This window comes from Balaenoptera ricei, chromosome 18 (genome assembly GCF_028023285.1).
Source record: "Balaenoptera ricei isolate mBalRic1 chromosome 18, mBalRic1.hap2, whole genome shotgun sequence".
In the NCBI taxonomy this organism is placed as follows: domain Eukaryota; kingdom Metazoa; phylum Chordata; class Mammalia; order Artiodactyla; family Balaenopteridae; genus Balaenoptera; species Balaenoptera ricei.
Genome location: NC_082656.1, coordinates 16,701,414 through 16,726,005, shown reverse-complemented (window position 1 = coordinate 16,726,005; position 24,592 = coordinate 16,701,414). Strand labels below are relative to the sequence as shown.

Here is a 24,592-nt window from a genome sequence, read left to right as displayed (position 1 = left end):
AAAGATGTACAATAATGTTACCAACTCTAACGTATAACTACACATAATTGTTAAATAATATCCCAAATTATTCAGAATCTAACATAAAACATTTAAACTGAAATAAATTTTCAAGTATTAGGTCAGAAGGTTAATTTAAAGCACATTGGTAAAGAAACTTAAAAAACAAAAAATAGAGTAAAAGCCTTGTGAATCATTTTGAGACTCATTATTTCCCAGGTAACTGAGAGCAAGTAATGCTTCAAGCATAAAAACTTATCAACAAACTTTCTTCAGTATGTTATATATGTCCCTATCGTCTGGAAATACATTGTAACCCCTAAAAATAACAATAATAAACTTTTCTTGATAATTCAAAGAAGTAGGGAGAGAAAAAAGCTTAAAGACCTCTTGTTCATACCAAATATTGCCCCAAATCACATAGCAAGTTAGCAGGCTGACAAGTCTTCATTAACTGAACTGTGTGCTGGGGTTTTAATTAGATACTCTGCTTGGATCATCGTATTTGATCCTCCACCACACCTGGTTACCTATAATTTAGATTCTAAGATATATCGGCAATTTAATGTATATTTCCTTGCTTCTCCAAAATTTAACATTAAGTGTACATGAAACTTTTTCCAACAATAGCGCATAATTATCCATAAAGTTGCATATCCCCTCTTTCTTCCATCTCATAGAGTTTCATGGTGTTTGAGTATCAAACAGAGTTTAGTCTAAGTCTTCTCCACGCTGGGTCTAGAGGTTCTTCTGAATTCCTTTTGGCCATCATAAGTTAAGCAGAACATCAGAGTCGTATTTTATAGCCTGTGCTTATGATCTTGACCTCTTTATAGCACCTTTAGTTTGAAGAGTGTCACTTCAAGGTATATCAAAGGCTACTAGAATTTCATTTGCAGTTCCTATTTGATTAACCTAAGAATATTTTTGTATTCTCTTTATTTCAATAATAAATTACTAGATGATATAATGCTTCTCTTTGAAAGGTTGGCTTTGAACAGATACTGGATTCTTCAGTAATAGTTCTTCACACCTGGTAAAAGAGTCATAATACCAACTCATAGCTTTGAAAGTTTTACCTTTCTTCTCAGAAATTGGGCAATTTCAACTGCCTTTATATTGCACTGCCTGTTGTACCTTAGGTGATCTAATGTATGTATCATATTTTTTGTTTGTTTCAGTGCTTATTCACTGTAAAGTAATAATTTCCTTAGGGATACAAATTTATGTTAAACTTCTGAGACTTCTGGATAAAAATACATAACAATCAGATGTAATATGTGAACCATGTTTGCGTTCTGATTCAAACAAAACATTGTCAACATTTGTGAGACAAGTAGAGAAACTGGGATATAGACTGGATGTTAGATTATTTATTAAACACCTTAAGTTTTTTGTTAAGCAATAAAAAGAAATTAAATTTAAATTAATTTAGAGTAATTATATTTTAAACTTAAATTTAATAAGATTTTTTAAAATAAATTATTGTTAAGCCATACTGAACATTGCAGGGGGGTGTGTGTGCATGTGTGTGTGCGCGCGGGCGCGCACATCCTTATATGTTAAAGATGCATACAGAAGTACACAGAAGTACTTATGGTAAAAATGATACAATGTCTGGAATTTGCTTTAGAATATTCCCTCTAAGATGTATATTGTATATATAAATGTTTATATAAATGTATAAATGTGTATGGGGTAGGGGCAGAACAGATGAAACGAGACCAGCAAAATGTGGCTAATTATTGAAGCTAGGTAAGGGTTCTTGAGGTTAATTATTTTATTTTCCCTACTTTTGTATATGTTTAAAAGTTCCACAATAAAACTTTCTTTGATTGGACATATGTGAATAACCAACACAACAATTAAAAATGCAAGCAATTAAAAGCCTCTGAGGAAAGGAAATGAGAATGGGAAGTCTTGCTTTTACTACTAGCCCTCGTCATGCTTTTACTACATTAGCCAAATGTTCATGTTATTTAAACCGAAACATTTTAACTCATTTAAACAGAATATAAAAAATTTCCCCTGACACGAGGTGCTAATAAAGCAAATAGTTCAGCCCAAGTGAGAGCAAAATGACCCACACCTGTGCATCAATATGCACGGACACAGGCAGTACCAGATATAAGTCCATACAGTCTAGCTGAAAGCTAACAAACTTCTCCTGATTTCAGAAACGCTGAGAGGGTAAGGGTGGATAATATTTCTTAGAACAAAAGAAATGTAGAATTATCCTTTGGGGGTGGGAGGAAGGTAAGGAAACCCTGATATAAAGAGACTGATAAATTTGTCTAAGTAACTGCAGGTTCTGGAAAAAGCAAGATTTAAACCCACATTCTCCCAGTTTGCTACAGCCTTGTTACATATCTGGATTCTCATCTAATGTTTACACTGTGTTTAGTAGTGTGTCACACTACTAAAATCTGTTTTTCTCCTTGACTTATAGTAATTAATTTCAGACTGCTGCTTCCTGAGCTCCTGTGTCTACTTACTCACATCACCACTTTTGTGTATGTTTCCTCATCTATAAAATATATAACAAGGATATATATGTATATAAACAAGGCTGGTTTAACATTAAAAATTAATCAATGTAATTCACTATATTAGCAAAATTAAAAACGAAAAATCATATGATAATCTCAACATATGCATAAAAATTGACAAAATTCCATACTCATATTCATGATATTTTAAAAAACAAAAATCAGCAAACTGGGAACAAAGAAGAACTTCCACAACCTGACAAAAGGCATACAGAAAAAAAACCTACAGTTAAAATCACAAATAGTGAAAGGTTTCACTCTCACCCCATTCGCCAAGACTGGGAACAAGGCAAAGATGTCTACTCTCACCACTTCTACCAGTACATTAAGACAAGAAAAAGAAACCAAAAAGCAGACAGATACTGGAAAGAAGTAAAACTGTCAATATTCACAGACAACATGATTTTATATGAAAAAAAAATTCCAAGAAATCTGGAAAAAACTGCTAGATAATAAGTGATTTTAGGAAAGTCACAGAATTCAAGGTCAAAATACAAAAATAAAATATATTTCTATGTACTAGCAACAAATAATCAAAAATTAAACATAAAACAACTGATTTACAAAAGCGTCAAAATATATGTGTAAAACTTATACAAGGAAAACCACAAACATTGGTGAGAAAAATTAGACTTAAAAAATTTGAGAGATATACCATGCTCATGGATCAGAATAACCAATAATGTAAAATGTGGGTTTCCCCCAAATTAACTTAGAGATTCAGTGTAATTACAATCAAAATTGCAGTAGGCTTTCTTGTAAAACTTAACAAGCTGACTTTAAATTTGGAAATTTAAATAAATTTAAATATGGAAAAATTTAAATATGACTTAAATATGGAAATTCAAAGGCCTAGAACAGACAAAACAAGTTTGAAAAGAAAATGTTGGAGACAAATTGCCTTCAAGACTTACAAAGCTATAGTAGTAGAGACAGTGTTATACTGGCAAAAGGCAGAAATAGAAATCAATGAAACAGAATAGAAAGTCCGGAAACAGACACTCAAATATGTGGCCAATTGACTTTTAACAAAGATGCCACAGCAGTTCAATGGGTAAAGGATTACCTTTTCAACAAATGGTACTGATACAATTAGTTACCACTGTGTCCAAAAAATGAACCTCAACACTTTCTTCCTATCATACATAAAATTCCTATATGAATCGTTACCCTAAAAGTAAAAGCTCACACTACAAACCTCCTTAAAGAAAACACAGGAGAAAGTCAGTAACATTAAGTTAGGCAAAGATTTCTGAAATAGGACACAGAAAGCACAAACCATAAAAGAAAGAAAGAATCCAAAAGAGGCGATACATGTATATGTGTAACTGATTCATTTTGCTGTACAGTAGAAACTAACACAACATTGTAAAGCAACTATACTCCAATAAAAATTAATTTAAAAAAAAAGAAAAAAATTAAAAATATTTGCTCTTTAAAAGACACTGTAAAAATTGAAAAGGCAAGCCACAGAGTGGGAGAAAATACTTGGAAAACATGTATCCAATAAAAGACTTGTATCCAGAATATGTAAAAGATTCTTATAACTCAATGATAACAAGTAAAAACTGGGCAAGAGAATCAGAACACTCATTTCACCAAAGAAGATATACAGGTGACATATAAGCACATGAAAAGATGTTCAACATCATTAGTCATTAAGGAATGCAAACTAAAACCAAAATGAGATACCACTACACACCCACTATACTGTCTAAAATTAAGACTGAAAAAATTCAAGTGTTGGAAGGATGTAGAGCAACTAGAACTCTCATACACTTCCTGGTAGGAATGCAAAACAGTACAGCCACTTTAGTAAACAGTTTGGCAGTTTCACTGAGCCTGTGAGCCACAACTACTGAAGCCCGTGCGCCTAGAGCCGGTGCTCCGCAACATAAGAAGCCACTGCAATGAGAAGCCCGCACCTGCAACGAAGAGTAGCCACTGCTCGCTGCAACTAGAGAAAGCCCGTGCACAGCAACGAAGACCCAACACAGCCAAAAATAAATTAATTAAATAAGTAAAATTAAAAAAAAAAAAAAAGTTTGGCAGTGACCCACCAATTACAATCCTAGGTATATACCCAAGAGAAATGAAAACATATGCCCACAAAAGGATTTTCATGCCAATGTACACAATGACTATTATAACGGTCCAAAAAAAAAAAGGGAAAAACCCAACTGTTCTACTTTGGTGAATGGATAAGCAAATTATAGTATAGCCACACAGTGGAATACTACTCAACAATAAAAAGGAGCAAACTACTGATAGATGCAAAAATGTAGATGAGCCTCAAAAGCATTATGCTAGGTGAAAGAAGATAGACACAAACTACACACTGAATGATTCCATTTATATGAAATTCTAGAAAAGGCAAAACTATACACACACACTCATGCACACGTGCACACACACATTGTGACAGAAAGCATGTCAGTGGTTTCCAGGGGACAGTGATAGAAATTAACTGCAAAGGGCATAAGAGAACTTTTTCGGAGTGATAGATATATTTTATATCATTATCGTGCTGTTAATAACACAATGTTTACATTTGTCAAAACTCATCAAGTTTTATACTTGAAATTGCTACATTTTATTATATATAGATTGCAGCTAAACAAAGAGGACAATAACAACAAAAGAAATATAAGCAAACACAAATTTGAGAACCATATATTTAGTGGCAAAAAAAAAAAGGGAAGAAAGAAAAGAAGAAAAGGCTCTAGAATACATATGCCATTTAATTTGGAGTCTGGTGCCTTATACTATAACCATGCTGCCTCCTTTCTGAGAACGCCTCTCTAAATATCCAGGTGAGAATATTCATCCTCAATCTTTTCCATGGGACACAAAAGATGTGCATGCGAGCACACATGCACACACACTCCCATGGGAGTATGAGACTTAATTCTTAGGGAGATAATCTAACCATATATATATATATATACACACACCTTGTTCTCGCCCACTTAAGGCAACGTAACAAAATGAAAGCATCGAGTGGCTTCACTGTAAGGGATAGATGAAGTACTTTAAACTCTTAACAATAAATTACTTGGCACACATTTCACAACATGCTGAAACCCAAACAAATGGAATCACTGGCAGATTCATTCATTAATTCACTCTGAATAAAAGTTTACAAAGAACTAATGCTGTCAGATAATGGATAAATGATAAAAATCTGCAGAGTATTAAAGTATTATAAGTTATCGATCTTAAAGATATTAGGTCAATTAGTAGTTCATGAGCTATAGCTGAGCTAGGGACAAGGTAACACTAATGAAATAACTACAGAATGATAACATAGGTACATAATCAGATGCTGAATTTTGTCGTATTTATAAATGCTGTAAAAGTTCATTCAGGGTACGAATATCAGCTGAGTGACTACTCTGTGCAGTGACTACTCTGGGGTTACAAAGGCAAGCAAAAGGAAGACAGGATAGTCCTTGCCCTTGTGGGGCAGGAAGGCAGGCTGACATTAATCAAATAAGCACACAGATTACCATGTAATTACACACTACGCTAAACGCTATAAGGGAAAAAGGTTTTCTTTTTCTCTTTCCTTCTTCCTTCCTCCCTCCCTTTCTTTCTCTTTCTTTCCTTCCTGCCTTCCTCCCTCCCTCCCTTCCTTTCTTTCTCCTTTCTCCCTCCCTCCCTCCTTTTCTTTTTTTTTTTAAAGAGCAAAACAGAATCCTATGCTCCTGTCTTAACTAATGCAGATCACTCCCCCCTGGTAAGTCTCTTGCCCTGATATTTTTCTAACTAAATCTCTACATCCCATTAACACCCAATCTTTCCTGATAGCACCAGTGTTACTTACATGGGCAAGTCTTCTCTAACCCCTACAAAAATTAGAAGTCTCTCCTTTTTGCAGTGTGATAGAGAATAATAAAACAGTAAAATTTCTTGAGCACTTATTTTCTCATTTAATCATTACAACAACCATGAGATACAGTTATTATTATCCCCATTTTTAAAGATGAGGAAACTGAAGCTTAGAACAAGAGAGAATTAGGTTACATCTCTAATTAGCTGCAAAGCCAGGAATCAAGCCTGGGTCTTTATAACACAAACACATTCTTTAATTACATTCTTTAAATATCTACCTTAAATTTGAATTGGAAACACTAGTATGAATTCATGACATATTTTCTTTCAGGAAAAAAAAAAAAAACTATGTATTCCTAACTCTGTCTACTGCAAAGGCATGAAAACAATGACCAACTCAACAGCAAAGATCACCTCTTAACACCCAGGTTATGGGTTTCCACATACCATTTCCAAATACACAGAACCTGATATGATTCCAGGTCTGGGGCAAAAATGTACAAGATAAACTTAGAACAAGCTGTCAAACGACCAGGTAGGGAAGTTTCCAAAGCTTTTAAAGCATAATTAATTTCTTTACCATCCCTTTTATTTCAGAAACTAAAAACTGGCCCTCAGAATCCAATCTCTCTTTCTTCCTTCTCACCAAAACCCCTAAATTTTGGCTGGACACATGCCGCCCAAGCAGAGATTATACTCAGCCCTGCAGTAAGTGCAGCCAGGTTCTGGCTGACAGACTCCGACTGGAACTGCCATATAGAAGTTTTAGGTCATGTTCACATTAGGAAGCTGCCTGCCCTCCACATTCTTCCCACAGGCTGAAATTCAGCTGTAGTATTGAACTAGGATGTGTTATAAAACCAGTGTCAACCATTCAGGTAAAGCAGACAGATCAGCAAAGGAGAAGGAACGTGGGGGCCTAGACAATAGCTTGGAGCAGAACCACCCTACCTCCCAGACCACCAACCAGTTCTGTCTTTGATGAGAGAGAAAAAGAAACTTTCTTCTTAAGCCACTATTACTTTTGTCCCAATTACAGAAGCTGAACCAGTATCCTAAATCATATACCTTTCCAGAAGCTTTTCACAATCCTTGAAAGTTGAACTAGATGCTTGTCAATTTGTTTTGCTTTGTTGCAGAAAACATGCATTCGAAGAGGCAATTTTTGTGCATTAAAGGCAGGGAAGCACACATTCTAATCAGACCAATGCTAAATGCCTTTGTGATTTGATAAATAGAAAGCTGGCACCTCCAGGATCAAGTCCCATTCTAGTCCCATTACTCAGATTTGCTTGGATAATGTAGATGGGAAAAAAGCTTCAAATAAAGTTTTAACATTTTCAGTGGAACTGAGTATTTCTTAAATCTACTGCCTCAAATATAATACAGCCTTAGCTCTCACTCATAATGAACAACCACAAAAAAATCCATATAACTAGTATCAGGCCCTTACAGATTCATTTCAGTTTCCTCCTTCCCAATACATGTAGGAATAATTCTAAAACTCAAGATTTAGTCCTTCAACGTCCTTTCTCTCCCTAAGATTTTACCCTTCAACAATCATAATCCTCAGTTATTTTTCTGTTTATTTCCAAGAACAGTTTAAAATCCAAGGATACCCAAACTGAAATTATCTGGTGGAGAAAAGATATGTGAAAGAAATCTGCCTATCCTAGAATTTGCTGCTTGGGTTAGAGAAGAACAACACACTCTATTATATCACCTTTATATTTCTGCCTAGTATGAGAGTTTTATTAAAAAGGATGTACTAAATGTCACTGAATTGTTCACTTTAAAATGATTAATTTTATGTTATGTGTATTTCACCTCAACAAAAAAATATAAAAACCTTAGCAAAAGCCAAGCCCTTTACCAACCTAGCTAGAGAGAATAAAGAAAGAATAAAGACAAAGATGGAAGTAGGAGGGAAAAGTTAAATAATGATGATGATGATGATGATGATTGTAACGAATCAATTCGTAAGTCTGACATTCAAAAAGAAAGAATAGAGACATAAGAAGGAAAAGATTGTCAAAAAAATAAGAACATTTCTGAAACTTAAAGGATATGAGTTCCCAAATTGAAAGGGCCTGCCAGGAGCCCAACACAAAGTCTAGTGGCAGTAAGATGAGTAAACAAGTAAAATAATGAACAAAAACTGGGATTACAGTGACAAGAAGAAAGCCCTAAAAGTGCAGAGAAGAAAGTACAACCAAATGCCCAAAAGCTTCACAAGAGGTAGCATTTGACCAGTGTCTCAACAAATACTGAGTAGGTTTTGGGGAGTGAAAGGTGGAAAGAGACAGGAAACATTCCAAAATTATGGAACAGGCCCTGACAAATAAAAGAATGTCATGTATTCAAGGAACAGTGGGGTCAATTCATTGTTGGTGAAGCACTTAAAGGTAGTAAAAACCAAATAAATCATGGAAAAAGTTGGAATAAAATCATAAAGGGATATTTATGCCCAGTTAGGGAGCACAGATATCCCAAGGCAGGAAATAAGGGGAAAAGGGAGAACCCCTAAGTAGCATCAAAACTCAGAAAGACAAAGGCAGGTGGGGGTGGGCAAATGGGTGAAGGTGGTCAAAATGTACAAACTTCCAGTTATAAAACAGGTACATCATGGGGTTGTCATGTAAAGCATAGTGACTACAGTTAACAATACTGTATTGGTATATTTGAAAGTTGCTAAGAGAACAGATCTTAAAAGTTCTCATCACAAGAAAAAAAATTTTTTCTATGTATAGTGATCAACATTCACTAGAGTTACTATAGTGATATATATATGTATATATCTCAATATATAAACATAGAATCATTGTATTGCATACCCGAACCTAATACAATGTTATATGTCAATTATACCTCAATTTTTCAAAAAATACATATATGTGTGTGTATGTGTGTGTGTGTACATATATATATATATATATATATATATATATATATATATATATATATACACCCAAGAGCAGCGGTGCTCAACACTTTTTACTTTGACACCATTCGAAGGCTTAAAAACTGAGGATCCTAAGGGCTTTTATGTGGGTTACATCTACCTATTGATGTTTTCCATATTAAAAATTAAAAATAATAAAGTTTTTTAAAAAAGATACAGGTTAGCAAAACAAATCTTAGGAATCTGTTTATAGATGGAAATCTTTACAATACTGATGGATGAAGCCTGAGAATGAATGAAACTGCCCAAGAGGAGCTTGTCAAATAAAAAGGAAAAAAATAAATAAATAAATCTAAGATGAAACCAGTCACAAGTGTTAAAGCAACAAACAAATAAATTAAGACAAAGGATTAAAACAGAACAGAAAGCCAGAGGAAAGCCAGGAGAGTATAAATCCAGAAGCCAAGAGAAAACTTTATGAAAGAGCATTCAATAGTACTGGCAAAACGTCATGAAAGAGAAAAATTTAAAACCAACGGTTGGATTTGGAAGATGAGGACGACATTGCTGACCTCATTATGGGTAGAATCAGAAATTAGATTGTAATAGGTTAAGGAGTAACAAAGAGGTAGGGAAGCAAAGGAGACAACAGAAACAACTTCTAAATTTGCTGTGAAAGGAAATTAAGGAAATTAAGACAGGCACTAGAGAGAGAAATAGATGTATGCAGGTAAAGATAGGAGTTTTTCCATTTGTTTTATTTCATTTCTTTAGAATGGCTGAACCAGTGAGGTACTATCTAATTTCAGAACATTTTCATCACCCAAAAATAAACCCCATACCCATTAGCATCTCCTCTTATCCCCAACCCCTAGCAACCACTATTTCTGTTTCTATGGAATTGCTTGTTCTAGACATTTCAAATAAATGGAATCATGCAGTAAGTGGCCTTTTCTGTCTGACTTCTTTCACTTAGCATATTTTCAAGGTTCATCCACACTGCAGTGTATGTCAGAATTTCATTCCTTCTTAAGGGGATCAACACTCCATTTGTATGGATATACCACACTTGTTTATGCATTCATCAGTTGATGAACATTATATTGTTTCTACTTTTTGGCTATTATAAATAATGCTGATATGACATTTTACGTGGTAATGTTTTCATTTCTCTTAGGTGCATACCAGGAGTAGAATTCTGGGGTCACAGAATAACTGTGTTGAACTTCTCGAGGAACTGTCAAACAGCAGTTTTCCACAGCAGCTACATTACTTTACACTCCTACCAGCAATGAGGGTTCCAGTTTCTCTACCTTTTCATCAACATTTGCTTTATCCATCTTTTTTATTTTAGTCATTATAGTAGGTATGAAGTGGTATCTCATTATGGTTTTGGTTTGCATTTCCATAATGGCTAATGATGGTGAACATCTTTTCACGTGCTTACTGGCCATTTGTATGTCTTCTGTGGAAAAATATCTTTTCAAATCTGTTGCCCTTTTTTTAAATTGGGTTGTCTTTTTATTTTTGTGTCATGAGAGTTCCTTTTATATTCTGGATACTAGGCCCTTATCAGATATGTGATTTGCAAATATCTTCTCCTGTTACTATCTTTTCCTCACAGTATCCTTTGAAGCACAAATGCTTTTAATTTTGATGAAGTCAAATTTATCTAATTTTCCTTTGGTTGTGTTTCTGGTGTCATGTCTAAGAAACCACTGCCTAATTAATCCAACGTCATCAAAATTTACGCCTATGTTTCTTCTCTCAAGGGTTTTGGCTCTCACATTTAGGCTGCCCACCAATTTTGATTTCATTTTTGTACATGGTGTCAGGTAAGAGTCTAACCTCACTCTCTTGCATGTGGATATTCAGTTGTTCAGTACCACTGCTTGAAAAGATTATTCTTTCCCCATTAAACTATCTTGTCTCCCTTTTCGAAAATCAATTGACCATAAATGTATGGTTTGTTTCTTGACTCTTGATTTTATCTATTGATCTATATGCCTATCCTTATGCAGTACTGTACTGTTGGTGGTGGTGGTGGGGTTTTGTTTGTTTGTTTGTTTTTTTAAATCCCACACTAGCACGTAAAGAGCAATGGACTTGAAGTAAAAATAAACACCAATGGTCAAGTCCCAGCTCCGGCTCTTACTTGGGAATCGGCTATACTACAAGACTCATTTCCCTTACTCTCGCAGAATTAGGAATTAAGTGAGATGTGAAATTACCTTGTAAACAATAAAAGGTAAAATAATTAAGTTCTGTACATATTTTCTTAATGATTACGACTCAACCTCATAAATTTTGGCAGCCAGGAATGAAAGTAACATAGGAAGAACCTTTCATAATCTGTTTCTAAAAAACAGTGCCTAGCACATAGTAGGCCCTCAATAAATATTTGAGTAAAATTAACTATTTTCCAATTGCTTTGTACTCCATTTTCTATAACTGTTAAGACTGAGGAAACAACTTATAAATTTTAAATCATCAAACTTCAGGTTTTTCCTTTAGCAATTATTTCCTTGGAGGAAAAAAAAGGGGGGCGGGGGGAGTAAATTTCCCTTACGCTACTTCTAGCTTTTTAATATTATCCAATATTCCACTTAAGAAGGTTCTCCTCATATGATATTTAATAAGGAAAGGAAAATTTAAAATATTAAAGTCAAAGTGAATTCTATAAAATTTAGTAACAATGTGATTTATTTAGTTGGTAGTTCCTACAATTAACTCTGTAGTTACAATGTATACCCTTTAAGTTTAGGAGGAAAAAAAAAACACCTTTTTTTGGTTCCAGCAGCTTAAGATCAATATTTGTTCAGAGGAAAGAGCAATTACTTGGGAATCAGCAATATGTTTTATCCAACAAATTTCAAAAGTGAGGTCTTTGGGCTTCCCTGATGGCGCAGTGGTTGGGAATCCACCTGCCAATGCAGGGCACACGGGTTCGAGCCCTGGTCCGGGAGGATCCCGCATGCCGCGGAGCGACTGGGCCCGTGCGCCGCAGCTACTGAGCCTGCGCTCTAGAGCCCGCGTGCCACAACTACTGAAACCCGAGTGCCCAGAGCCCATGCTCCGCAACGGGAGAAGCCACTGCAATGAGAAGCCCGCGCACCGCAACGAAGAGTAGCCCCTGCTCGCCGCAACTGGAGAAAGCCCGCGTGCAGCAACGGAGACCCAACACAGCCAAAAAAAAAAAAGTGAGGTCTTTAACAACTTTATTGAGATATAATTACCTACCATAAAATGCACCCATCTTAAGAAGTATCCAATCCAAACTATATCCAACCTCCTGGGATCAACCATTATGGAAAAGAGTATTTAAAAACGAATGTCTCTATGTGTATAACTGAGACACTTTGCTGTACAGCAGATATTGGCACAGCATTGTAAATCAACTCTACTTCAATTAAAAAAAAGTGCCCAATCCAATTATTTTTAGTAAATTTACAGAGTTGTACAACTACCACCACCATCCAGTTTTAGACCATTTCCAACACCCTGAAAAGATCACTTGCGCCCATTTGCAGTGAGTCCCCAGTCCATTCCCAGGCAACCACTAATCTATTTTATGGACATTCCATAAAATGTAAAAACTGAATCATACAACATGTGGTCTTTTGCACCTAGCATAATGTTCTGGAGGTTCATCCACATTGTAGCATGTCAATAGTTCATTCATTTTCGTTGCTAAATAATATTCCAAGTTTCTTTATTTTATGGCTGGTACAAAACAACCCACAAACAATTTGTGTCCTCTTTTACAAAGAGGTTAAAAAAAAAAAAAAAGTTACCAAAAATATTTACTCCTTGTATACTCCACACTACTGCCACTGTCTTTCTAAAATTCAAATCTGATCACTTCTTCCTCTGCTAAAATCTCTTCAACAATTACCATCAACCTATAAGGCAAAGTTCAAGCTCCTTGGTGGAGCACACACTATGAGCCATGTTGATCTGTCCAGTCTCATTCCCTATTGCTTCTTTCTTGAACACTCTGCCAGCAATCAGTTATTGAGGTATATATGGTTCTCCCATGCTCTCTTCTATCACCTTTATGCCTTTGAACTCATCTACTTCACAAATTTGCATTAAGTTTTCAAGTCCAACTTAATACATCATTTCCCAGAGCCAGCCTCACTTTCACAGCAGCTTGTGCTGTAATCAAATTACTTCTTACACCATGCCACAACTGTTTACCTATCTCTCTTACCAAACTCATCCCAGCACCTAACCTTATGTCTGAACATCACTGGTATTCAAGAAGGATCTGTTCAATTAAACAATACATTCTGACTGCTAATATTCTTCTGCTCACTTCAATAAGGAAGATCAACTGTACTCTAAAACTGATGGTGAAAGGATCTAACAGAAGTAGTATAACACAACTGCAAAGTCTAGGGCAGTGGTCTGCAAAACAGGGTATACTCCAGGGGTCAACAAACTATGGTCCTCCAGCCAAATCCAGCCCACAGCTTGTTTCAGTAAATAAAATTTTATTGAAAACAGCCATGCTCATTTGTTTAATATATTGTCTGTGGCTGCTTTTACCCTACAACAGCAGAGTTGAGTAGTTCCAACAGAAACCATATGGGCTGAAAAGCCTAAAATATTTACTATCTGGCCTTTAAAAAGAGTTTGTCAACCCGAAATACATCATGATGCGTGGCGGGGGGAAATATCAGAACTCCCTTTATATAAGTTTTTTCATCTCATCTTTTAAAATTCTTACTTTTGTATATGTTTTCTAATGTTAATACATCGTGATATATATAATTTCTAAATGTAAAAATGTACACACATACATTGGGGATTGTGCATGCCCATATTATTTTTTTACTAATATAAGTGACTCAATTAAAAAAAATTTTTTTCAACAAAAACCTAGTAAGTCTTATTAAGACAGACAAGTTTTAGAGTTTATTGAAAATTTAGCAATCAAGATTATTATATGAACAATTAGGTTCTGTAAGTACTTCAAAGGACAAGAGAAAGAGGCCTAGAATTAAATATTTTCCAAAACAAAATGCTCAAAACATCTCTAAAGAATCTTTTATGGGGTTAGAAATGTTACTCAAATGATGCAGGTAGTACTAATTCTTCAAGTTGAATGCAACCAAATATGTGTTACATAAATCCAAACTGCTTCAAAAGTGGCTGTTTTTTAAAAAAATCAGTGTAACAGACAAATCAAATGCCAATTTGCCCTTCCAAGCCCTGAAGCCCAATTGCCTGATATATAATCGATATATGATAAACATATAAACTAAGAGAATACTTCACTACATTTTTTTTAATCCATGGGTATTTAACATAATGCAATTTTGTAACTAAAGTGTTCCTTAGTTGTGATAGTAGGCTGTTTCCATTTAAGACAACAGATACTAACCTAAGGTTCTGAAGGGCCCAGGAAATACCAAATTCCTCCCTTTATAGATCTTAAGGTTAGGAAGGTGGTTTCTAATAAGTCAAAAGTTGAGGTCTGATCACCATCCTCAACAAATTTATAAACTAAATTTACCAACTGAACCTGGATTTGTCAGGTTAGGGTTGTCATTCTGTGTTGAATCATATTCTCCAACAAATATTAACAGCCCCCAGAGAGAACTACACTCTACTCTGCTCACCTTTAAGGCTCTTTCTGAGGCCTTCCGAGATGACTAGCATCAGACTTTTGAGGAAGGCTAGCCATTAGACAAGGCTTTTCCCCACGATCTGACTGCTTGAAGTGACATCCAGGATCAGGTCGATCCTGTATCCAGGAATCATGACCCTCCCTGAGGCACCAGTCATCATGAGACAGTCAGTGCACTTTGGCACTTCTTGAAAACCACTGGACTGCTCCTTTAGCTGAAAGGAAAAAAAACATCAAAACCACAACAAACAAAACAAAGGGGGAAAAATCAGTAATTCAACCTGAAAAGACAGAGCGTGGGGAAAAATATACCAAAACAGCCTTGTCTAGATCAAAGTGTAGCCTTGCCTTGATGTAAAGATCATAGTTTCAGTATCGTTCCAGTCAATGCACGTTTATTCCTAATACGCAAACCTAAAAAATTGTAAATCTATTGCATTACATCTGAAAAGAACAATTCAAAGTGGAAGTTATATACAATAGCTATTTATGGAACACAGCTAAATAATATAATGAAGGTATTTATAAAAGACTAACACCCTCAGGCTTAGGTGAGTGTGCCCCATCAGGAGACCAAGTACTCAGCTTTTTCATTCTCTCAAATTGTAATCTGACTTAGAGAGGCATGAAATACACCTAACAGACTGACTTGAACTGAGTTTAATTGGCAGAAACTGCCAATGCAGTCAAAGCCAATCTTAAATTACATACTGTTGAACAGAAAAGGAATTACGCTTCCATCCTCTTTAAATGACTTGACACTACTACAAGGTATACCACCTGACACAATGCTCTTGTCCTAGCATTCTATCAATGTTCATGCTTGTTTAAAATAAGCACTTGAAGATGTTTACATTATGGCCTTAAACAAAACAACTTAAAGATCTGATAAATAAATAATAAGATGATGATTATTTATTTAATCTTCAAAATAAAAAGTCTATCAGAACCCAGAGATAAAATTCTGCTTATTTCTGTTTTTAAATACAAAATACTTTTCCTAAGACATAATGTTAAAAGGCAAGAAAAAGTCTTTAAGTTTACTGTTTAAAAAGTTGGCTCATAACTCCTTTAATACATTTGTACCCTAAAGTTAATGACACTTGATCAATTATTTTATATTCTTTTCTACTACTTATCCAATAACCCCATCTCAGTCACCACTGCCAATAATATCCACACATAGATTCCCAAGTTGAAAACCTCAAAATACTACTAAAACCGTGGGTTTTGTTTTGTTTTTACTTGTCTGAGAATATGATTAAAGCTAGAGACCTCTGTCCCCCAGAAAACTGTGCATATATATCTAGACAATGTCTAGATACGATTTCAGGGAATTTACAGAACCCTCTGAAGCCCAAGCAGGGACCCTGGGTTCAGAACCCTGTCAGACACTTTGCTTTTTTCTTCTCCCTTACCGTCCTTGAGGACCTGCCTAGTACACCTATGAAAACCCATGAACCTCTCAGACTTCTGCCTCCCTGTTTGGCGCTGGCTTAGTTTTAGCACACCCCATGTTTTTCCTGGGTTGTTGCATGTAGTCTGCTAATTCTTCCCAGTTTACCATCCTTCAAATCTATCTTCTTTCACGTTCTAGCAAAGTACACTTACTAAAATGCAAATCTGATCGTGTGACTCATCTGCTTAATATCTTCAACACCTCCTCTGCAAATGTTAACAGAATGATGTCCAGTCTCCTTAGGATGGTTTCATCTGGCCTCTACCTACACTTCAAGCATCCACTTCTCCTACCTACACTGACCATATTCCACTCATAGAATTTATAGCTTCCCAATATACTGTTCTCATGCCTTCATACTTTTATATATACACTGTTCCCTCTTCCTGCAATGTCATGGCTCAGTTCCTTACTCATTCCTCAAAACTTAGCTTCTCTCTTTATTTCTGCCATGAGATTTATCTTAGAGTGTTAAAAATGCTTATTTACTTTCCTATCTTGAAAGATAATATGTTTTCTAAGGGGCAAAAGCCTTGCTTAATTCCATCTTTGTGTCCCCAGTACCTAGAATATAGCAGTACTAAATATAAATGTATGGTGTGCCACTATTCTTGTACACAACCAAAGTCACTATGCAGCACAAGAAAAATCATTGCTGAATTAATCTAAAATATACTTTAAGCATTCAAAATTGGAACAATTCATTATGGAAGGGTATTTTAGCAGCAACTCTCTAGAAAGCAAAAATTAAGTGTAACTATCACCAATTCTATGTATATATAAACTTTAAAAAAAATAATGCTAGTTATGAACATCCAAATCAGGAATTAAAGCGTAGTAAGGTTAAGAGAAAACTATGTAGTCCTTTCGATAAAAACTCCTAAGACAGATATAGCAAGCACATGATATATAATATGAATTAATTACTCCCCCTTTTTTACCCTCTTCTCCTCTACCCTATTCTCATTCTCAGGGTCTAAGAGTCCTCTTCAATACAGCATACCATATGCAGTAACTAAAGACTGACTGCAGTTGGTACAGAAGTTAATATTTGAGGGCTATCCAATAAGTGATTCTAAGTCATATCAAACACAATAAAAAAAATATTCACAGAAGACCTATTCCATATCCCTTGGACACCCAATTCCCAAGTTTAACAATTCTAAAGGTCAAGAATTAATTTTTACCTTAAACAAAACATTTTGCTGGCCATGTACCTCAAAAACAGTTTTATCTTGTTTTGTTAAAGTTGTTTATTTTCACATGTATTTTTTGTAGTTTTAAAATATATATATTTGTAGTTATGTTCTAAAACTATGGTTTCTAGCCCTGACTGTGCATCAGAATCAACTTAGACACATCCAAAAATACAGATTCCCAGGTCCCTGCCCAGATCAATGGAAGCAAAATTTCCAGAATTAGAGCTGAGGCATGTATATTTTATAAAACACTTAGGTGATTTTGATGCAGCCATTTGAAAACAACTTTTCTAAATATCAGTAGTTTATATATGTAAGAGCTAGAATCAGAAGAATAATAGAAACATCTCTAAATGAAATTTTTCTTACATGTGTAGCATCTCTTCTTGCTTATTGGTTCTGACAGGCTAATAAATGCTTCACCCTCTGAAATAAAAACTATTTTGATATATCGTAACACAGAATTCTAGATAATTGATGAGTAACTGTAGCCATACAGCTTCACTAAAGATTGATCAGCCAGTATTTCCTTTTAATTATTCTATTATAGTGTCTGTCTAGAGGCAATCCTTAAGAGTTTTTCTTTGCACATGACCTTGAAAAAAGGTTCTTTCAAAAAGAGTATTGCAAGTGTGAATTGCTGAAAATTCACTACAGGTATTAAATTGAAGTATATCATCAACTTCTTTTAATTATGCATTTTTATTATAATTACATATTTTCAAATAATAATAATTGTAGATATTATACATTTCTATAGCACACCAGAAGTAAGGGGTTGAGAGAACACAGTCAAAAATATGGGTAAAAAAGAAAATGCAAATGATCTATATCCAACAAATTCTTAGTAAATGTTCTTGGAAAGTTAATTGATAGAGACTAACATATTTATATAGTAATGTTACACATATGTTTAGAACATTTGAATCACAAATCAGTAAGACAGGAGCTAATCTTGATAATGAAAACTCAGAAACGAATTTACACACAGATCTGTTTAATACAGTCTATCATACTACAATGACGTCCCTCAAGATTCCTTAGAAGTCTTTTTGAAAAAGAAAAAAATAAAGAGAAAATTCCCCCAAATTCTAAGTGTACTGGGAAACAACAACAATTTTAAATATGTGTTTAAAAATCTTTGTAGACACAATTAAAATAGTTTTGACAGCTTAAGGCACATATTTTTGGTGACTTTAGTGAAATACAAATATTTTATGGTGGGGGGAGATGGGGTTTCTGAATTATTTCAGATAGTAGAAACAGATTTAAAAATTCTGGATTGTCTTTTAATCAGTATATATCATGAAGAGTTAAATACAAACTGTAATTATAGATCCTAATTATAGATTATCCTTACAAGAGATAAAACCATTAAACATTGCCCAGAATGATCCAGAAAAATCACTAATACCAGTCCACATCTCAAAGACTGATGGGACTTCTGCATCAACTTTTGAGAACTGACAAGTTGAAAGATAAGACCCCAAACTATAGCCACTTGAACACACAGTCACACAGTTGAGGTTACTCAGACATTTCTCTTTCTACAAACATGTGCACTTTCTGAACATCTTCCAAGCAGTTATGAAAGTAGCTGTCCTAGTTTGTCTTAAAAAGCTGGGAAAACTCATAAGGCAAAGTTTTTAATGCCAAAAGCCAACAGGTTTTTTTGACTGCAAATATCTTCTCTAAAATGTTAGCCTCCAGGGCAATCATAACTGATAAAGAGATGCAGAAAAAATCTTCAGCAAATCTCAATATTTGAAAGATAACACTACTATTAGCACTTTCAAGGAAGAGAAAACTAACTGCTACATGATCCTGGAATGTCATTCATCACCAAGAAGGTACTGGCAGGATTTCTTCTGACTACTTTATTGAGCAATATAGTTAGACATGTGTTCCTGGAATCATAGCACAGAATAGTTTTCCACTGCAAAAGAGTACTAGAGAAGATCTTTGCAAGCAATAAAAACCAGAAAAAAAATTTTTTTCAATAACTCTAATTAAAATTTGGTGATTCTACCAAAACATTTGATACATTAGTAACATAACATGATAAATGGTATTATGAGTATATGACCACAAGTACGTTTATCAACACCAAAGATGAAAAAAAAAAAAAACCACCAAAGATGACTATTATGGCAATAAGAAATATAGATTTCTCATGTATCAGAATTCAAAGTCCCATCTAACTCAGAGCTCATAAGTGAAAATACGGTAAACAACCAGTTTTACCAAATAGCTACATTTAAAAAGAAAAAAAAGTCAAAAAATACACACATACTCTTCCATCACAAGCAGTCATCAAAAGTCCTACAGAGTTATCCAAAAAACACTACGCTAAAACACACTCATGAACAATTCCGACAATGGCCTGGACTTTTATTAAATAAGGCCAAAAAAGATCATTAAAATCATAAACTAAGGTAAAATGATTTCATACAGCTCAGGATTTTTGTCCATAATACACAGTTTCTCTTGTAATTCCTAACATACTGCTAAATGATGAACCGTCACAGAGGAAATGGTATCCCTACATTATTTTGACAAACAAGTTATAAGTAATTAGATCATTCCGGCCTGTACAAATTTAGCCAGGTCAGGAGGCACTATGGCACCAAGTTTTTCCATTAACTATTTTCTACACTCAAAACAACTTTGTACCAGGTTTCTCTATAACTTTCACAGATATAATCTATGAGCCACATCCTATACCAAATCATCCACAAGATCCTTGCATTTAATCAAAATTAAAATGACTATAAAAATTCACATTACACAGGATTTGACGTATGTACAAGATAGGTAATATTAACCCTCCCCTCCCTCTTTAGCACTCCCATACACCTAGTAGGCATCTCTAGTTTATCATTCATAAAACCACTTAATAGGCAATCCTCCCCCATAAGACTGTGAACTTAAGAACCAGAAATCCACCCTATTCATCTTTGTTATCTTCACTGACTAGAAATGCCCAGGTCATAATAGTCATTCAAGGGACACTGAGTGAATAAGAACATAATACCTACGTCACAAATGTATAGAAAACGGAAGCAGACAAACAGGAAATCAGGTAAATAGAACGTAAATCTCCAGAACATACAATAATAGAATCAAACAGAAAGACTGTAGATAGCATCAGGGAAAAAGCACTGGGTCTTGAGGGGCTGGGATGTCTTTAGAATTTAGATCAATTCTAATCCAGAATTTGGCAATAATAAATGTTATAACCTTCAGCAAATCACTTTGCCTCCCTGGATCTCAATTTCCTCATTTGTAAAATAAAAAGTAATACTAGATGAGCTCCATGTTTCCTTATATGCCATAAGGATGATTTCAAAGCAGCAGGAACACTTATGCCTGAAAAATAGCACTGGCAGAACAGATAAAATACACTATGTGAGATAATATAACTCGTAAGCAAAGGGTATTGTACAGGTGGGACGCAAAACTCCATAAACAGTGACAGGTCACATTAATAGCAGTCACAGGTAATCAAGAATTATACACATACCTAATGTGGAAATCATCAACACAATCACTCATTCAATAAATCTTTAAAAAGAATCAAGTTTTGCCAAAGGCAAACATTAAGAGAACGGAAGAGAAAGAGGCAAAGGGAACATTCTGCTTGTTATCTCCTAGGAGAAATTACAACAATATCGATCACATGAACCACACACATGCATACACACACATACACACACACAAACACAAAAGCAAACCAAAAAGCATCTTTATGCTTCTTATAAATTGATAATTCTCCTCAAAATGAATAACATAATTTAATTACTTGGACTAGAAGAGACCAGCATTCCAGCAATCCCACTACTGGGCATATACCCAGAGAAAACCATAATTCAAAAAGACACATGCACCCCAATGTTCATTGCAGCACTATTTACAATAGCCAGGTCATGGAAGCAACCTAAATGCCCATTGACAGACAAATGGATAAAGAAGATGTGGTACATATATACAATGAAGTATTACTCAGCCATAAAAAGGAACGAAATTGGGTCATTTTTAGAGACATGTATGGACCTAGAGACTGTCATACAGAGTGAAGTAAGTCAGAAAGAGAAAAACAAATACCGTATATTAACACATATATGTGGAATCTAGAAAAATGTTACAGATGAACTGGTTTGCAAGGCAGAAATTGAGACACAGACGTAGAGAACAAACATATGGACACCAAGGGGGGAAAGTGGCGGGGAGCGGGGGCGCGGAAATAAAATTTTTAAAAAATTAAGCTTCCACAATATACACATATAGGGTACATCCTCTGGCCCAAAAAATGAGTCTTGTTGGAACATTAAGAACCAAACATGCCGATGATCGAAGAAACTCCTAAACTTGAAACCCAACACAACTCAGAGACCTATGTTCCAACCGCATATCCAAAATAAACCTTTGCCTTATAACAAATGACTCTTCCACCTCAGATAAGAAGTAGCAGTGATCAATTTTGATCTTGATGACTACCAGACTCAATACAACAATATTTATAATCAATATTTTTAAAATATAAGCTCTGTTCTCAGAACTATGCTAAATATTGTAGAAGATATAAGAGAACTAAAAGGTAAGCTCCTGGCCCACAGGAAAATCTTCCCCACTTTACTAGCAAGGAGTTTTAGGTTATTATAAACACATAGGTCTATTTCTCCAATATCTTTCCCAAGGACCTAGGAAGAAAGGTGAGCAATTCCAACATCCATGTATATTTCAAGATATTTTTTAAAGCTAGAGGAGGCCCTATGAAACAAATATTACAAACAAACCGGATCCAGATATATGGGAACAAAATATACTGTACCCCAAAGGGCATTTCTACAAAGGTGGTAAGACCAGAGCACCTTGAATGGATAATCTCACATGTAGGAATATAAATATAAATATAAATATAAATGTAAATATAAATATAAATGAGAAATACCATTGTACTCATCATAACTACAAAACAAAATCATTAGTATTTCTGACCTGATTATTGATATCTCAATCTTTCTCTCAGTCAAATTTTTCAAAAGGAAGGTAAAGTGGGAAAAATCAGTTTGAGAGCTTCAAATTTAAAGTTAAACAACATACTGATTGTTCATGTATATAATCAATGTCTATCTGTTCCTGATAGTGGCAGGATATAATTGGCTATACACATCAACTAAGTTTAAGAAAGCCCCAAAATCCATTAAGTTCAGCTATGGAGTGTTCCAAGGCTACTAATTATGTATAGACTATAAATTATTTAATTATGAATTTTAATCTACCTAAATTTTTCAACTGTTTCTCTATGAATTATATCCTAAACTCCCTTCAACATCAACTGCTCAAACAAAATAATTCTGGCTCTCTTCCCCTCAAGTCAAGATCAGGCAATAACAATTCTTTACTAGTTCCAATGCTTCATGATAGAACAATACAGTTGTTCTTTTCGTTACAGCCTACCAAGCACTTTCATATACATTATTTCATTTCAGTCTTCCAACAACCCTATGAGGTAAGGCAAGAATTATCACTTTTATTTCACGAACAAGGATAGAAATTTAGGGAAGCTAGGTAACTGATACAAACGTCACTGCTAGAAAGTAGTTGAACAATGACTAGAAACCACGTGTCCTGACTCCATGTCCAATCTGCATTCCGCAATGTCACACAAACGAAAGTATTTCTAAAAATCACTGAACTTAAAGACTACACTCTTCCTACTTAATCAAACCGTGTGTAAATACAGTGAGAATTAAAATTAAGATTCTAAATCAAATGCAAGCAGTAAAGAGAGTAGCCTAAACCATCTCCTTTCTACATCAACCTATTTTAATAAACGACATGTTCAAAAGCAATGTTCAGGGACTTCCCTGGTGGTCCAGTGGTAAAGAATCTGCCTTGCAATGCAGGGGACACGGGTTCAATCCCTGGTCAGGGAACTAAGATCCCACATGCCGCAGGGCAACTAAGCCCATGTGCCACAACTACTGAGCTCATGCACTTCAACTAGAGCCTGCGAGCCACAAACTACAGAGCCCACGCGCCCTGGAGCCTGTACACCACAACTAGAGAAGAGAAAACCCACACGCCACAACTTCGAGAGAAGCCTGCGCGCACCACAACAAAGAGCCCACGCACCGCAACGAAAGATCCCGCATGCCTCAACAACAAAAAAAAGAGCAGTTCAAATACTAAACTAAGAACAGCTTAAAGTTAAAATAAACCTCTGGCACTCACCCTATCACATCACACACAACCAACTCTGCACAATGCATGCTAGTAGAGAATACGTGAGGTTAGTTATAAATTATTTATACGGTATTTGACTTAGAATTAAAATGCCCAAACACCTTCACTTTTCTTAGTTTTAACCTCCTCTTGGCTTTGCTGTACTCTAGTCTAGGAGTCTCCATAGTGCAGTACACATGACAAACCACTGAAATATGGGAAGAAATTATTAGAATGCTGTCTCCATTTTTTTAGCCTGAAAATAAGAATTCATTTTACTAAATTTACTATATGAACTGACACTGTGACCCTCACATAAACTCAAAAATACATATATAATTGAGATGGGTGGTAGGCTCCAAAATTTTTCACAGAAGGGATTCCTATTCAAGAAAATTTAGAGGCCACTGCTACAAACAACAGAGAAGGTAAATGAGTTCTAGGAGCCAGACGACTCTAGATTGCATCAAATAAAGAGAGAACCTACTTAAGGTTTCAATATCCTACCATGTACACATAAATAAAGATTTTTCAACTGCATCTGCATAATCCATGCTGATATAAACATAACTTACCTCATCCTGGACTCCACTGGTAGTAGTCAACTTGCTCCCATCAGTAATTGTAATAATTATTGCTGGCTCCAAAAAAAAAGGGTTTCTTCCCTAAAGTCAAAAAACACATTGATCGTATTAAGGTCTAGAGATCAGCTTAATTATTCTATTCTGAGTAAAAAGTTAATTTTCAGAACAGTATATAAATCCCCCTTTCTTGTTTTTAAATTTT

The 24,592-nt window shown here is 35.0% G+C and overlaps 1 protein-coding gene across 3 annotated transcripts in view; it reads right to left on the bottom strand.

Moving 5' to 3' along the window:
- Positions 1-24,592, bottom strand: part of INTS6 (integrator complex subunit 6) — a 109,756-nt gene that overhangs the window by 60,699 nt on the left and 24,465 nt on the right. For all 3 annotated transcript variants that reach the window (XR_009498632.1, XR_009498631.1, XM_059902495.1), the window contains exon 4: positions 24,382-24,471. Coding sequence is in view for 1 of the 3 variants with exons in the window: in XM_059902495.1 (XP_059758478.1) it covers positions 24,382-24,471 (90 nt within the window). In the remaining 2 variants the exon portion in view is untranslated. The remainder of the gene's footprint in view (positions 1-24,381; positions 24,472-24,592) is intronic.